The sequence below is a fragment of the Sphaerodactylus townsendi genome, linkage group LG10, assembly GCF_021028975.2.
Source record: "Sphaerodactylus townsendi isolate TG3544 linkage group LG10, MPM_Stown_v2.3, whole genome shotgun sequence".
NCBI lineage: Eukaryota > Metazoa > Chordata > Lepidosauria > Squamata > Sphaerodactylidae > Sphaerodactylus > Sphaerodactylus townsendi.
The window spans coordinates 48,502,757-48,518,441 of record NC_059434.1 but is presented as its reverse complement, the minus strand read 5'-3'; the positions used below and the strand labels follow the sequence as shown (position 1 = coordinate 48,518,441).

General features: G+C 44.9%; 1 protein-coding gene across 4 annotated transcripts in view; it reads right to left on the bottom strand.

Annotated features, from left to right (window-relative positions):
- SLC10A7 (solute carrier family 10 member 7) overlaps nucleotides 1-6,127 on the bottom strand; it is a 168,596-nt gene extending 162,469 nt beyond the window's left edge. For all 4 annotated transcript variants that reach the window (XM_048509707.1, XM_048509708.1, XM_048509709.1 and 1 more), the window contains exons 1-2: nucleotides 5,500-6,127; nucleotides 1,963-2,045 (exon numbers count right to left, since the gene is read on the bottom strand). In XM_048509707.1, the coding sequence (XP_048365664.1) occupies nucleotides 1,963-2,045; nucleotides 5,500-5,599 (183 nt within the window). In that variant the 5' untranslated portion in view covers nucleotides 5,600-6,127. The remainder of the gene's footprint in view (nucleotides 1-1,962; nucleotides 2,046-5,499) is intronic.
- Between the last annotated feature and the right edge of the window lie 9,558 nt (nucleotides 6,128-15,685).

Here is a 15,685-nt window from a genome sequence, read left to right as displayed (position 1 = left end):
AAATTATACTTAGAGCTTTATTTACTGGACAGATTTTCCCCAAGTCCATCCCGCCCCCCATAAAATGATTAACTAGCAACTGATTTGCCTGATTGTGATGTAGTGACAAATATGTTTCTCTCATCTAATATATACCTCTCAGGCAGCCTGAGATGGCTGGGGAGGCCCAGCCTCTTCTAGAGGGCTTTCTGGAAGAATGGAGAAGCAGAAACTCTCCCGAAAAAAACTCTGCCACCACAAAGCTCTCCATAGGATTTAATGGACTTGTGCCCCCAAAATGGTGACCTAAGTCCAAGCCCTAGGCTGCTTGGGGTGGAAGCTGACTAATGTCTGCTCTACCCCCAGGAATGCCCCAGCCCATTCGCCTGTGCACTGTCATCCGATCAGATGCCAGCACAGCTTCACAGCCTGGACTTCTGGGTTTCACCACTACGGAGCTGAAGGGTGGCCAGCCCCTCTGCCAGCACAGTGGGCAAACATGTCAGTGTAACCCTGCACTAACTCTACAACATTGTGTCCCCAATAGGATTGGGCCATTAGCACACATCCACAGTGACCTTCATTTTATGCATGATGGTGGCAGTAGTCAAGCAACTGCCTTCTGATCAGCAAAGCAGTTTTGAGCTCTCGTAACTATAAAAGTATTGCTGAACATGAATTCTGGTATCTCTGATTCTCAGAAGGGAGGCAAGGAAAGAAACAAAAAATGTCAAACAAGCAAGCTGCTTTCAGGGAATGTTAATCACTTTATCATAGAATACTTAAAGCACCTCCATTAAAATCCACACAGACATATCAAATTATGTGCTACAACATATATTCCAAGAAAGATACTTTGATACATTCTTCTACCATATGTTCCTGCCTGGGAAAAGATCCCAGAGAAAAGCCCCCCTGACTGTCCCATCAACCAAAGAAGCTTGTTTAGTGGGTATATGAGAGAGGGCCTTTTCGGTGGCAATTATGCAACAGCTTCCCCAGTGAGGTACATCTGGCCCCCTCACTTCCAGTGTTTAGCAGTTGTGTGTTCTAAATTTTGGGTTTTATGGTGCTAATGTGCTTTATATGCTTTTACCTATGCTGTAAGCCACCATCAGCTCCAAAAGGAAAACAGATGACAAATGTTTTAAATAAAGAAATAAATTTCAAATAAATAAATAAATTAAGAACCTCTTTGGAGATTCTTAAACAGAGATTGGATGAACATATGTTAGGAGTGCTTTGATTGTGTCCCCCTGCATTGCAGGGGGTTGGTCTTTGATGGCCCTTGGGCTCTCTTCCAACTCTATGGCCCCATCTGCACATGCAGAATAATGTACTTTCAACCCACTTTCACAATTGTTTGCAAGTGGATTTTGCTATTCTGCACAGTCAAATCCAGCTGCAAAGTGTATTGAAAGTATATTATTTTTCATGTGCGGAAGGGGCCTATGATTCTATGATAAATACTATAGGAGGCCAGCCTTGCGGCCTGGTCACTTTTGCCAAAGTCAAATAAACAACCACCTTTCTGACTTGAACTGAACAGTCAGCATTCCAGAAACAACACAATTGGTCATCACTATGAGAGCCCTCGGCACATTTCTTTCTGATGACTGAGTTCCATTTGAACCTCTGAGATTCTTCTAGATAAATGTGTTCTAAAAGGCACTTTCTACAGAACTGCAGAGCTAAACTTCAAATATTCAAAGAAGATTAACCAGACACCAACATTTAATGCAGCCTTCCTTTGGTACACCACTTCTACCTCACAATTCCAGACTCTTTCAGACAAGGGTGCGCAGACATATCTGGGAATCCGGCACACACGCCATAGTTATAAACACTAATTGGGTATTGCTGATGCTATGGTGTGACTCCATTTTGTCCTTTCACATTGTAACCTCTTTTGTTCAGATATCGTTGAAAAGAAAACCATATTTTTAACAGCAAGAGCAGAAAAATTAAAGGGCCCAGCAATACCTCAGTTTTCAGCGAGAGCCCACTGTTAAAGAAGATAGCTGAAACAGCTACGTATGTAATGGAGATTTCTGGCATCAGTGGTCCTAAAAATACACAAAAAACCCAAAGTAAATTAATGTTCCAAACCCATGTATCCAAGAATTATTTTCCAACATACATATGCTGCTCCAATAAAAAGTTCACAGTGCCACCACAGCCAAGAGCAGGAAACCCAAATTGAACACACAGTCTTGCTCTATCAGAGAAGATATGACACATTTCAGGTCGGTATGAAAATGTCACAGAGACAATTGTGTATCGCTAGAAGAAAATCACACACTAGTTTCCTGTTCTATACCAAAAGAAGGGCTGGGTGATATGCATTCCCTCAAACGACAAAGAGGCAGAAAGGTAAGCTGAAGAAAGAGACAATGCCAGAGTGGACTCCACTCCTTCCTTTAAGATTTGTCTATTTCAGTTCTATATTTTGTTTGACTATTTATAGTGTACTTTTTGGTCTGTTTATTGGTTTATTTATTTATGCTGTTGAGAGCCACTTGGGTCCCTCCAGAGAGTAAAGTGTGACACAAATATTTAACATGAATGAATGAATGAATGAATGAATGAATGAATGAATGAATGAATGAATGAATGAATGAATGAATGAATGAATGAATGAATGTCTCACGGAGGGTGCTACAGAAAAGGTATAAGATGCACGTCGTATCATTTCTTTAATATCACACTCTCCAAGAGACATGCATTAGATTCTTGAACATCATTCTAAGCAGCACTGCAACAGCGCCTAACCAAGAAAATAACTATTTTCTCTGCAATCATATATTCTTTGAATGGTAGGGGGGGGGGAAATCTTCAAATCTCAATGAATTTTCACATATATGGACACATGAGCAATCATCTTCTTCCATGCTCAACTTTAAAGGAGATGTCAAAACTCTGCTGTAAAAAGGACTGCATACAAAACAACCAGGTAGAAGAGGGAAAATAAAGTTGTGGACACCAAAAGGTGCACAGGTGCAGTTCTGTTTCCAAGTCTGGCCTTCCCAAAAAACAATATCTTCCAAGAACCAGCTTTTCTCAATCATACTATTACATCATTGTTTTTGTTCCATTCTAAACTATAGATGTGAACATTAAAGAGCCAACCAAATATCTTCATGTCCAAGCCCAGCTTTGCACCAACCATAGTTTCTCTGGCATAAAGGAAACAGAAAAACATGTCACCTATTTGCAGCAAGGTATAAAGGGAGGAGGTGTTCTCTAATTCCCACAATAAACAGAAGAACACAGATTCAGACATATGTAAACAATTGCTGTTCCCCGGTCCTTTAATTACTACTAGCCTGGTTGTGCCACGTTTCAAGAGCAACTATCCAAGTGGCTACTGAAAGGCCCACATGCTTATAAATGAACAAAGATACTATATACAGCAGCCAGTGGAAGAAACCGAGTCTAGATCCATAGGTCTGATCAAGGTAAGGCAAAAACCCACAAAAGTGTTCTTACATTATTATTACCCTTAGCAGCACGTTTGAGTGTGCTGAATTGTTCGTTTCCTTGAAAAAAAAGTTTTTCCATCACTCTGCTTTTTGAGTGATGCCTGGATCCTTGCTCTACATACCCTCCACATGAACCATGGTGCTTTACTGTTTGCTTAGCCACTAAAGACAATAAAATATCTCGGATTACCTTGTTATCAGTGACTAAGAAACGACACATGCTTTAAAAGATATGCTGGGTAAACTCTGCATTATCACTCATTCTTATGAAGCCAAGTAAAAGCTTTTATCAGAATGTTACATAAGATAAGAAACACTCTCCCAAAGGACATTTCAGAAACTGGTTGTTCAATTAGAAGTTATATGGAGCAAAAAAAGCTACTGCTGGGAAGTGGTTGAACATACATACATTGTGTGTACCTGCATGGCAGGGGGTTGGACTGGATGGCCCTTGTGGTCTCTTCCAATGCTATGATTCTACTAGGCGTAACCAGTTGAGCACTTCTAATCAAAAATCCATTTTGCGTGCATCCATTTAAAAGCCTAACAGCAAAGTCAATCCATTTTGGTGCAGAATTTTCAAAACACACCATGGTTTGGCCAGTTTCAGGCTGCACTTACCAGCAGTTTGAGGGCATGTTCCTGATGATATGTTCTACTCTTTTAAACTATCATATTTTTGATAACTAAACAAACATCTTGTGTAAGCTTAAGGTAGATGACAGTGCAATTAAAACATTTTCAGACTACAAAATTATATATATAAATGTGTCTTAATACTTGCAACACACACAATGGAGAATTATTGATAGTGTGGGTGTTGTCTGCCATCGTGTTGGGCAGTGTATAAAGGAAGCCAAAGTAACAAATATTGCAATTAAAAAAAATTCCTAGGAATAAGCCCCACTGAATAAAATGGGGGTTACTTCCAAGTAGTCCTGCTTAGAATTGCTCCCAAAGTAAGTTCTTTTTTTCCTAAAAAATCCACATAAGGACAGTGGGAAAAAAGCCTAATGCTACTTCTCTACAGGCTTGTTCACACACTGAGATAAATTTATATACATAATTCATGTATTCCAATCAGTTCTCTCCAGAACAGAAGAGGTAATTATCCCAAGTTAAACACAAGTAATTTTCCCAGGTGAAATGGATACATCATCAGGGTGTAAGGAAGTCAAACATTAATGCAGTGCCAGTTAATAGGGTATTTGTTTAAGTTCCGTTTCAGATCAGTCCTGGAGTCGAAACGCTGCTTCCAACTATAACAGTATATTTTGCCAAGTGCAGTTTGATAATTATGTGAGAGTTATCAACTAGAAACAGAGGGGTTTTTTTTCCAATTTGAGAAAGGACAATATTTTGCCTTTAGCAATCTCTTCCCCCTCCCCCCCCCCTTGCCTTTAACGATCTCACTTTTTTCAAGAAATTGACTAGTGAGGTGCAGACTTTGATTCACATGTTGATTTGAAGTAAAGGATATGAAAAACCAGTTCTTGGTCTCACTTCGGAGAGCGCACTAAGCCATTCGAAGGAGAGCAAAGGAGAGTTTTGGCACCCAAGTTTGCCGGACCCGCCAGCTGAGGACAGCCGCACGGAAGTTGCGAGGGCTGCGCTGGCTCCGTGCAACGTGTCAGTTGCAACGCTCAGCTCGGCACTTTCGGCGCGCGGGCAAACGCCGGGCAGGAAGTTGGCGAGCAGGGCAGTTGCCCGCAGCGGGCAAAGGGAAAGCCAGGAGCGGCTCGTGCTTTCAAGGGATCCTAAAACCGCTTGAAAAGCCGCTTGTCCCTCTTCGCAGCGAGGCGGTGAAGGGACACAGTCACGACGAGGAGGTGCTGCACTCCGCTCTCTGCCCCCAAAGCCCAGGCGGGCTGAATCCCCAGCGACCGGCAAGGACCAGGCTCCGGTTCTCACGCCCCCGGTGCCTCTTTTGTTTGCAAACAAGGGAGCTGAAACACGCGAGAAGAGCCCGGGGGAGCACTCGCGTCGGGGACCCGGCATGCCTTCTCTCCCCCTGACCCAGGTCTCCAGGCACACTTACCCCCTTTCACGCCAAAGGCCGGCTCCAGCTTGGCCACCGCGATGACCAGCACGATGCCCAGGATGAACCATTCCTTTCTCAGCCTGTCTAGCATGCCCATTGCGCGCCCCGCAAACCCCCGGGTCGGTGAGAGGGGGCTTCTCGGAGGCTTCCCTTCAGCCCCTCCTGTGCCCGGGCTCTGCAGCGGCCACCGCGTTCGTGGGAAGCCGCTCCCGCCGCCGCGGCTGGTCGTGGGAATCGTATCCAGTGACAGGAAAAGTCTCCCTGAAAGCCGCCATCACTACCACGCGCCTGCTAATAGACTCGCACCATCTCTTCTCTGGAGCGCAAAACCCAAAGAACCTGCTGTCGGGGTGGGGGGCAGGCTGGAACAGAAAGCAAGCGCGCCAGTTGAGAATGACGAGACCCCAGGACGGCAAGATGCCACGCTCCAAATAATATAAATTATGGTTTTCTGAGCCACGCATAGGCGAAGGAGCAGCTGCCGACTTGCCAGGGGCTCTCGGGGAATGAACCTGCAGCTGCTTCCGAGCGCTAGTCAGGCCCCACAGCTCGCCAGCCCCCTTTGGCCCTTGCAAAGCCCCCCACGGCCGAGCAAGAGGACGGAAAATGATATCCTGAGCATCCGCTTGGAAGAGAAAGGCAAGCAACGCGTCCTGCACAGAAGCAGGGCTGCCCGCTCTTTCCAGGCATTACGGCCTTTCTGTGACGCACGGAGTTTGACGTTCCGGGAGGGGCGTGGCGTGCATTCAGTTCCTGGTGTTGGACACGTTTCCAGGGACTTGGGCTCGTGCAGCAGGGGTTTGCAACCTAGGTTGCCCGCACCCCCAGGGGGTGCGAAATGGAATTTCAGGGGGTGCAACAAAGGGTGGCTTGGTGTCCCTGAGTCACGAGTCATCGCTCAGCAGGTGCCAGTGGGTTTTGATCAGTGGCACTAAGTGGTTGTGTTGCGTAGATAGCAGTCTTGTTTATTTAATCAAAATATCAGAATGAAGATATAAGTAAGTAACCGATTGTCAGAGTGTTGCTTTTCAAATCATTATAACACAGCATCTGACATAATCGTTGTATACTGTTTCACTCATAAATTCACGATCCGGAGAGTTCGTTCAATTTTTCACCCCTCGGAGCCTCTCAATTGGCCACGTTGCCTCGGTGTCCATCATCTGACACGTCATGCGAAGGACAGAGAAGCGCAGGGGAGACAGGAAATAATATTTGTCCCAAGCATACTCCAGTCTCCCACTGCCCAAGTCAAGAGAGACATACAGTATGCAGAATACAAACTTGTCTCATAATTGTCATGAGCATCAGGGAACAACAGAGTAGCCTAATAAGTCATTTTGCGTCCCTGGTAGCATTTTCACCTGACAATTTATCTTGGTGTAACGCACATAATATAACATAATATTCAAAAGTGTATTACCCACGATACTTTGCTATAAGTGTGTCTGACTAAGTAAATCCGTCATCCCTGACTTAGTTTTTTTCTCATATTAGCTCACATTTTTTCTTTCGTTTTGCAAATTAACACTTCACTGTCACGGTTCCCCAGTACACACTCATACACACAGTGTATGACACACTGGACAGAGCCCAGTTTCCGTGGCCCAAGTTCCATTCTAAAGTCAAGCACAAAAGTTCCCAAACTCACTGGGACAAGTCCTAGGATAAACCAAAAGCACAGCTCCTGAGATTCAGGCCAAGGTCAAAACAGAGCAGATGGTTCAAAGCAGGCACCACAAGGCCACCAGAAATTTGGCACATTGCTTCCACACAGCTATGCCCTTTTCAGCTGTTTATACAGGCAACAGTACTCAAAAGGGCCTGTAACTAATGTTGTGCACCTACCAGTTACCTCAGATCTGCTCCTGTAAATACTCACCCTCACTGTCCATGCAGAGTCTGTGCTGGGCTGCCAGGCACACACTTCATCTTCTGTCCTGGAGGGCCCTGCATGTTCTCCTCCTCTGTTCCCGAGACTGTGGAGATGAGACAGGTGAACAGGCTGGCTTCTGGCTTTCCACAGCCAGCTCAGAGTTGGAGGGCTGAGGGTCATGGCACTGGTTTCTGGCTGTGGGTTCATGTCTGTCTCCACAGGAACTGCTTCTGCCTGTTCTGCTACTGGCTGGGGACAGGATCCAGGGCTGCCTGTTGATTCTTCATCAGAGGAGTCCTCAATTCCTCCTGGACCCGACTGGTCCATGATGCTCACCATGTCAAAAAAGAGGAAATAAAAGAGGAAATAAATGTGTGCTTTTGTTTCACTTGCACAACAGGACAAAATTCTGGAAGATTCACAAACATGTATACATCTGGCCACTATGGAGAATCTCAAGGCCAGAACCAAATATATTGCGGTTAAGTACCAGAATGTTAGACACTTGGTTCATAAGGGTGCTATAGTGCTTGCATATGTTGAGTCAGAAAACAACTGTGCTGACATTCTAACAAAAGCAGGCACTCTGCAAAAGTATCAAAAGATGTTACCAGAGCTTGGCATTGTAACTACATAGCCTTATTGTTATGTTGTACTGTCATGTAAATATGTACTTATGTACTTATTGCACTTGTTGTACTGTCATGTAAATATGTAGTCTAGTCTGCACTCAAGATGAGAAGGGGTGTTACAGTATCCAAAATACCTGTCACATCTTGAGAGCAGACAAGTAGATCAAACTGACCTAGTCTGACAGCTGCTCCTCCCAGCACCTTGTCAGAGCCAGCTGAAACCAGTCAGCTGTTCTTCATTATGATTGGTTACCTGTTATATAAAAGAACTGCTTGCTTACCAGCACTAGCTCTTAGGGATTACCTGTTGCTGCAGGGCATGCTGCCCGTTTGCTGTTTGAGTTCCTGTATGCACTGTAAATATCTGCACTGTTGATAACGTTTTTCCTCACAGTTAAACTTCTGTGTGCAGTGGTAATTGCTTTCAGCTGTGCTCAGCCAGTGCTTAGCCGCACCTTGCTGGCCTCTGTAGCAGGCTTTCTCTAGCGTAAACTCAACTCAGTGACAAAACGATGGCTTCCAAAACCTCCAATGCATTCTTTGTAGCGTATTTTCCAATTCAAATCTGAAGCCATCCACTTCAAGAGTACTTCAGGAACAAGTGTGGTGGAGCTGATGTTGAAGGACATGATGCTGGGTCATTGAAAATCAAAAACTTTTAATTCACAAGGAACTGTTTCCAAAATTAGGTTTACTTTCTGTTGAAAAACCACTACTTCTTGCTTCATACCATGGCATATAAAGTGTCCAAATCTAGAAAGCCCCATACAGTTGAAAAAAGGCACAAATACAAACTAAGGTGCATTGGAGGAAGGGTGGGATATGTATCTATGGGATAATTGGCTTATAAATGACACCATCTCATCTAGACAGCTCATAATTTACAGATTAAATGTATGAATAGAGAAGAGGTGAAAGATCAGGTATTGCTTCAATAAGAATAGACCACTGAGAGATGCCTGAATCACTTGCCTATAAAGATACTCTCCATGCATTTGGAAAGGCATGTGTAGGTCTACATGTGTAGGAAGTGCACCAGATGCTGAACCAGAAGCTGGTGTCTAAAAGTGGCAGTGTGTGTGAACTCTCACAGTCAAGAAAAGTAAGTTGCCTCCTTACACTAGTTACTTGGTAGGTACAGCCAATACATGTTATGGGCATATCCCAGTGACCCCTAAAATAGCATTCATGTGGTAGTTATTCCATGTGAAAACAATAAAAAATAGAACCCGTGGCTGTGCTGGTTACTTCATGAGGATGGGGGTTTTTGTGTGTGTGTACGTGCCATGCTGTACTTCAGTGGTATTTTGTATTAAAACAGCATACAAGTTACCAAGCCCAATTCCAAATAAGGGACCATGCCTTGAGCTAAAACATTAATGAATGTAATATACTAGAGATGCAGCTTCAGGCATCATTGTAAAAAGAGGATGGGTTGAGGCCTTTATTTCCAACATTACAAAAACTGTAAAAAGGAATTTGCTTTCCCTGTTATTTTCTATGTAACTGACTGGTTTGAATCACCCATTTGTAGACATCTGTAATATCTTTCCACAATTTTATTCTGAATGCTTATAATACAAATTCCAATTATAGGCTGTCTCATCAGGCAAGGTTGGGAGACAAGACAGAGAAGGAAATGTGCTGCTCTGAGCACCTTGGAGAAGGGCAGGATGATATCTATAATTCTGGCTGTGACCCTCATATGGATAGAAAAATCCAGAGAATGGGGCTAGGTTCAGATGAAGGGCATTTCAGAAATCAATCAAGCTAATAAATAAATAAGGGGAATTATTTTGGAGACCTGGAGGACCCCTCAAGTTTGCAGAAAAATGTGAAAAAAATGGAGAGGGTTAACACCCCCACCCCCCACCCCAGGAGAGAAACATGATAAGGCAAAGGAATGGAGCCTCCTTGGCCATCTTCTGTTACTGTGTTGGACCAATTCTGCTGACTCTTTTTGGGTGATGTTGACAGAATCTTGGTTGCTGTGAAAGCAGTCACCTGAAGAAGAAGAGTTGGATTTATATCCCCCTTTCTCTCTTATAGGAGATTCAAAGGGGCTTACAAACTTCTTTCCCTTCCCCTCTCACAACAAACACCCTATGAGGTAGGTGGGGCTAAGAGAGCTCAGAAGAACTGTGACTAGCCCCAGGTCACTAGATGGTGTGTGTTGGAGTGCACAGGCTAATATGAATTCCCCAGATAAGCCTCCGCAGCTCAGGCGGCAGAGCAGGGAATCAAACCCGGTTCCTCCAGACTAGAGTATACCTGCTCTTAACAACTATGTCACTGCTATGCTACACCTGCCTCTTAGACCCATGTCTGTCATGGTTGGTGAAAGCTAGTGGTGATGTGGTATGGGCCCTCCTGGTGGACATTATTAATCTGTCCTTGAGTTTGGGGGAATTGAAAGGAAGTAGCAAGTAAGGCTGCTCTTGAATTAATCATCTCTGGATCCCACCAATTTATCCAACTTCTGCCTAGCATCAGATTTTCTGTCCGTGTGCAAGATAGTTGAAAGAGTGGCACTGAAACAGCTCCAGGCTTTCCTGGAGGAGACATCGGCTCTGTTCTTATTTCAGTCTAGCATCTGACAGGACCATGGGACGGAAACAGCATTGGTTGCCCTCACAGATGATCTCCATAGACAGTTGGATCCAGCCTGATCAGCGCTGCTGTTATTACTTGATCTGACATCGGTGTTTGACACTGTCAATTACAATCTACTGACCCACTGCCTTCAGGGGTGTATCTACATAAAATGGCACCTGAGACAAGCTCTGTTCACTTCCCCTAAATAACACAAAAATAAAAATGATGGTCCCCTCTGTGCTGTTTTCCTGCTTCCTCCCCCTTCTGCCGTTACCAGGCTGGGGAGGTCCTGGAGGTTCATGACTCTACCCATAGGCTACACCAGTCTCTCCAAGACAACAATCTGCAGAGTGATGCGATTTTCCCAGGTTGGACTGATCTGCGTTTTTGCTGGTTGGCTGCTCCTGCAGGGCAGAGAGTCAAGTTTTCCCCCTCGGCAAGGCTCTCCTCCTCATCCTCACCTGCCCTGGTTTGATCTGATGTCTGGAGCATCAAGGAAGGAAGCCTGCGCCAAGCTGAAAGCAGGCTTCCAATGTGGCGTGCCTATGTGCAAACTGATGTGCTGAAAGGGATAGACTGCAGAACAGCTGGCCCAGGAAGGGCCCTGATTGGCTGCAAGTGGTAGGTGGGGTTGGTTTGCTTCCCACCCCTGCCACCATGGCCAATTGGAGAGCCACATGTTGCAGACCCCTGTGCTAGGTGACCTTGGGTGGCTAATGCTGCAGTAGCAGCTCTGGTTGAGACACACATGCAGAGGGGAGTCCTTGTGTAGGTGATAAAGGGACAGCCAAAGCCGGGCCATGGCTCATCTGCCCACCCTTCTCACTTGATCATCGGTCTGCACCCACTCACAGCTTCCTGCTTGCCCCTCCTGGCTTTCCTCTGGGCGGGGGGAGGGAGGAGCCTGCAGTGGGCCACGGCTCACCCACCTGCCTTTCTCAGGGCTCAGTCACCAGCCTGCATACTCTCACCGGTCACTCCTTGCCCTTCCTGGCCTAGAAGGGAGGGAGGAGCCTGTGGGCTGCAGCTCACCCACCCACCTTTCTTGCCTGATCACCAGCCTGCTTGGCCCTCACTTGCCCTTACTGGCCTGAGGGGATGGAGGGAGGGGATGGGTGGCCAACTGCACCCCCCTGTAACTTAGGCAAGGGGCATTTGGGTCACAAGATTTCCCCTGCCAGCCCAAGATGTGCCCCAGACTGCCTTGCCAAATACTGGTATATGTAAAACAGCCCTGCAATGGATAGCCTCATTTCTTCAAGATCAGGGACAGAGGGTTACACAATGGGAGAGGGTATCACCATAATACCCTTTGTATGCGGAGCCCCTCGGGGGGGGGGGTAATCCTCTCCACAGTGTTATTTAGTGTCATATGCTCCCCTCACCCAGCTAGTCCAGAGTTTCAGGCTGGACTATCATCAGCATACAGAGAATATCCAGCTGTATCTGTCCTTGGGTGGCTGGCCGGATGCTATCCCAGATGTACTGGCCAGTTGTGTGAAAACTATGATGAAGTCGTTGAAACAGAGTCAGCTGAAACTGAATTAATCAAAGATGGAGGTTCTGTGGCTGGGCCTGAAAGACAGTGGGTTGGGATGTCACTTTCCAACTGTTGACAGTATGCAGTTAACACCAGTTTTAACTATCTGAGCTTGGGTGCATCTCTGAATGACATTTTTCCATCTTCCACCTGCTAGGTGACTGATGTCCTTCCTATCCCACCTGACCTTGCCACAGTGATCCATACAATGGTCACCTCCAGATTACACTACCGTCACTCTCTGTACAGTGGGCAACCCTTGAGGCTGCTCCAGAAACTTCAACTGGTCCAGAATGCAGCAGCACAGGTTCTTATGGGGCTTCTATGGAGAGCACATATGCAACTGATGTTTTGCTAGCTCCGCAGACTCCAGGTTGAGTTCTGAATCAGGTTCAAGGTTTCAGTATTTACCTTTAAAGCAAAAATGGTTTGTAACCATTGCACCTGTTGGACCACCTCTCCTGATACATGCCCCAAAGAACATTACGCTCATCTGGTAAAAACATACTGGTAGTTTCTGGCCCTAGAAGCATCTAGCTGTCCTCAACCAGAGTCAGAGCCTTCTCAGTTCTGGTACTGGCCTGGTGGAACTCTCTATCAAGTGAAACCTAGGCCATGCAGGACTTAATGCAGTTCCACAGAGCCTGTAAGACTCCACCTATGGTTGAGGACAGTGACAGTTTCTGTCAGGATGCCATTGTTGGGAGGGGGGAATTACTGGGGATTGCTTTTGCTTTTTGCAGGTGCAGCTTTATCTACTTGTTCTGGCCTTGAAGGTCTGCAGCCGGGATGGGCCTCCTAGCTGGACTGTTTTGACTTCTTGTTTCACATGTGGGGGTGGGGATCTGCTACAACATATTATCAACTGCTTGGCGTCTTTTTTGCCAGAACTGTCCTCCTATGTTCCTTTCATGTCTTCAATAAAATCCTTGAAACCAGCAAGTGATTTATCGCCTGATTGGGGGGACTGACAGTTTCCATCCTAGCTGGCCTCCCTCCCTCTCTTTTAACTATTTATCTATATTTTTACCACTTTTTATTCCTGATCCCTTTACTGAGGGTACCCTGTTCTTCTTCCCTTCCTTATACCTTCCCCTCTTTTACTGGTTCTCTGTTACTGTTATGGGGTTAAGGGTGCCACTAGAATTTGAATAGATAATGAGGATTTTAAACTGTAGATGATGTGATTTTAATTGTTTGAATTTGTTGTGACCCGCCTTGATCCTGAAAGGGTGGGATAAAAGTTGAAGGCAGAACAAAGCAAAGGAGATCAGAGCAAAATGGAATGGAATGAAACCAAGTGAAGTGAGGAAGGAAGGAAGGAAGGAAGGAAAAATAAAATGTGTCCTTGGGCTGGAGGAAAATGGAGGATGAAGGAGCCACTGTTGCCTGAGCTGCCAGGCAGGCACAGGGAGAAGGGGGGATTCCAATCCAGTGCCAGAATTATTTCTCCGCTGTCAAATGAATCAGGCAGATGGGCGGGGAGCTGGAATCCACACCCCATTCCACGTGAGCCAAGTAATTACTGGCAGCAGTGCTGCAGGTGAGCAGGCTGGCCAGAGAGAGGCTGGCTGCACGGGCACCCCAGGTTCTTACCCGCTGTTAGAAGCCTCCAGCCCTAATACTGCTTTGAAGCTAGTAGAGGAAGGAACAAGCCAGTCCTACATAGTCACGGCAGATACAGTAGTGAGAGGAAGGAAGCCACAAAGAGTGCCCCCCCCCCGCTTTGTAAGGTTATTTTAAATTTACTTCTATCTAAATTTAGAACAAATAGGAGTAATGTTAGTAATTAATTCAATAATTTGATGAAAATGGTTAGCAGCAAATATCATACATCATTTTAGAAAGCCTCAACCTGACTGTATTTTGAAACATCTGCCATTCCTTTGGGAAAGGGCACACCTATTATTAATGAAAGACAACTTAATCTCTGGTGATTTATTCTGTTTCATTATGTATGAGTTCCTGCTGAACGAGCTCTTTCCCAGACTTAGGAAAATATATATGACCCTCTCACGTACTTCACCTGAAAGTCAGTGGACTTATTTTAATGTTAAATAAATTGCCTGTAATAAACTATATTGTAAAGTACAGAACATGTGTGTAGTGTCATTTCTCTTTCTCTTCCTGCAGATCCCTCCTCAAATACTTTTGCTTTCTTTGAGGTTTTTGGCTTAACACCCAGACTCTTGTTCCCAATTGTACCTACCTGAGTATTAAATGCCTCACGTACTAAATGCATTGCCCAGTTCGAGCCCTCCCTACCCCTGCCTGTCTTCTCCCTCAATTTCTTTCTCCTTTTCTATTTAAGATTTGAAGTGCACCTTTTAGGTTTTTAAAATTTTAATTGGTGGGAAATTCAAACATTTCAGATTTTTCTGTAAACCTATAAAAGAAGCTGGGGAGGGGTAAAGACAGGAAACTAGATTGGAGGGGGGCATTTCTCTCACTAAGCTCTTCTCCTACTTGTGTTATAACCTATTCTTGCAGATATGATATGAATTTAGTGCAGACATCTCCTGAAGTCTGAGGCAGACTTCCTTCTAAAAGACCAAACAGGTTATGTGAGGAAACTCATCCCCCCTATGTGTGTCTATATGTGTTTTGACTAAGATACAAATTGTGGCTTTTGGTTCTTTTGGTACATTTATCAGGAAGGAACTCCTACTGAACCTATTAGGCATTCTGAATAAAGATGTGGAATTTAGTATGTTATTTCCATGCAAGTACAGCATCAGTTATTCTAGTGTCTACCCACTTACTGACATACACTGACTGAGGCCCCTTCCGCACATGCAGAATAATGCACTTTCAATCCACTTTCACAATTGTTTGCAAGTGGATTTTGCTATTCTGCACAGCTGCAAAGTGGATTGAAAGTGGATTGAAAGTGCATTTTTCTGCATGTGCGGAAGGTTGACAGTTCTGGGAACAAACCGAGCTTTTTAAAAAAAATCTCTATTGCCTATTAGGAATCTAAAAGTACAAATAAATATATAGATTTAACCACAGTACTCCCTTGTTTACAGAGTGGGAACAAAAGGCATTGCTGTAAAAAAATATTAAGCCCTTAAAATGAGCTTGCATACCTTGACCTCCAAACCAAACACAGCTTGTCAACTTGATAAGCCTGTTTTTGGTTCCTGTCTTAGGCTGCAAAAAAACAGAGGGATTGTCAAGCATCACGTCATGTCTGACTTCTGGCAAACCTGTAGGGTTTTCAAGGCAAGAGACATTCGGAAGTGGTTTGCTATTGGCTACCTCTATGTAGTTCTGTTTGATATTGTCATGATCCTGGAATCCCTTGGAGGTCTCCAGTACAAATACTTGCCTGCTTAGATTCTGAGATCTGACAAGATCAAGCTAGCCTAGGCTATCTAGGTCAAGCCACTAGCAGGGCACAAACTATTGTTGCTGGGCTTTGTGGGACTTGTTAGGTCAGAAGGTGATGAGTGCTGTTGTCCTCAAGCAATATGTTCAAATAGAACACCCCTTCCCCCTATTAACTGGAATCTCTGTTTTCTTTCTGTATCCTCAGAC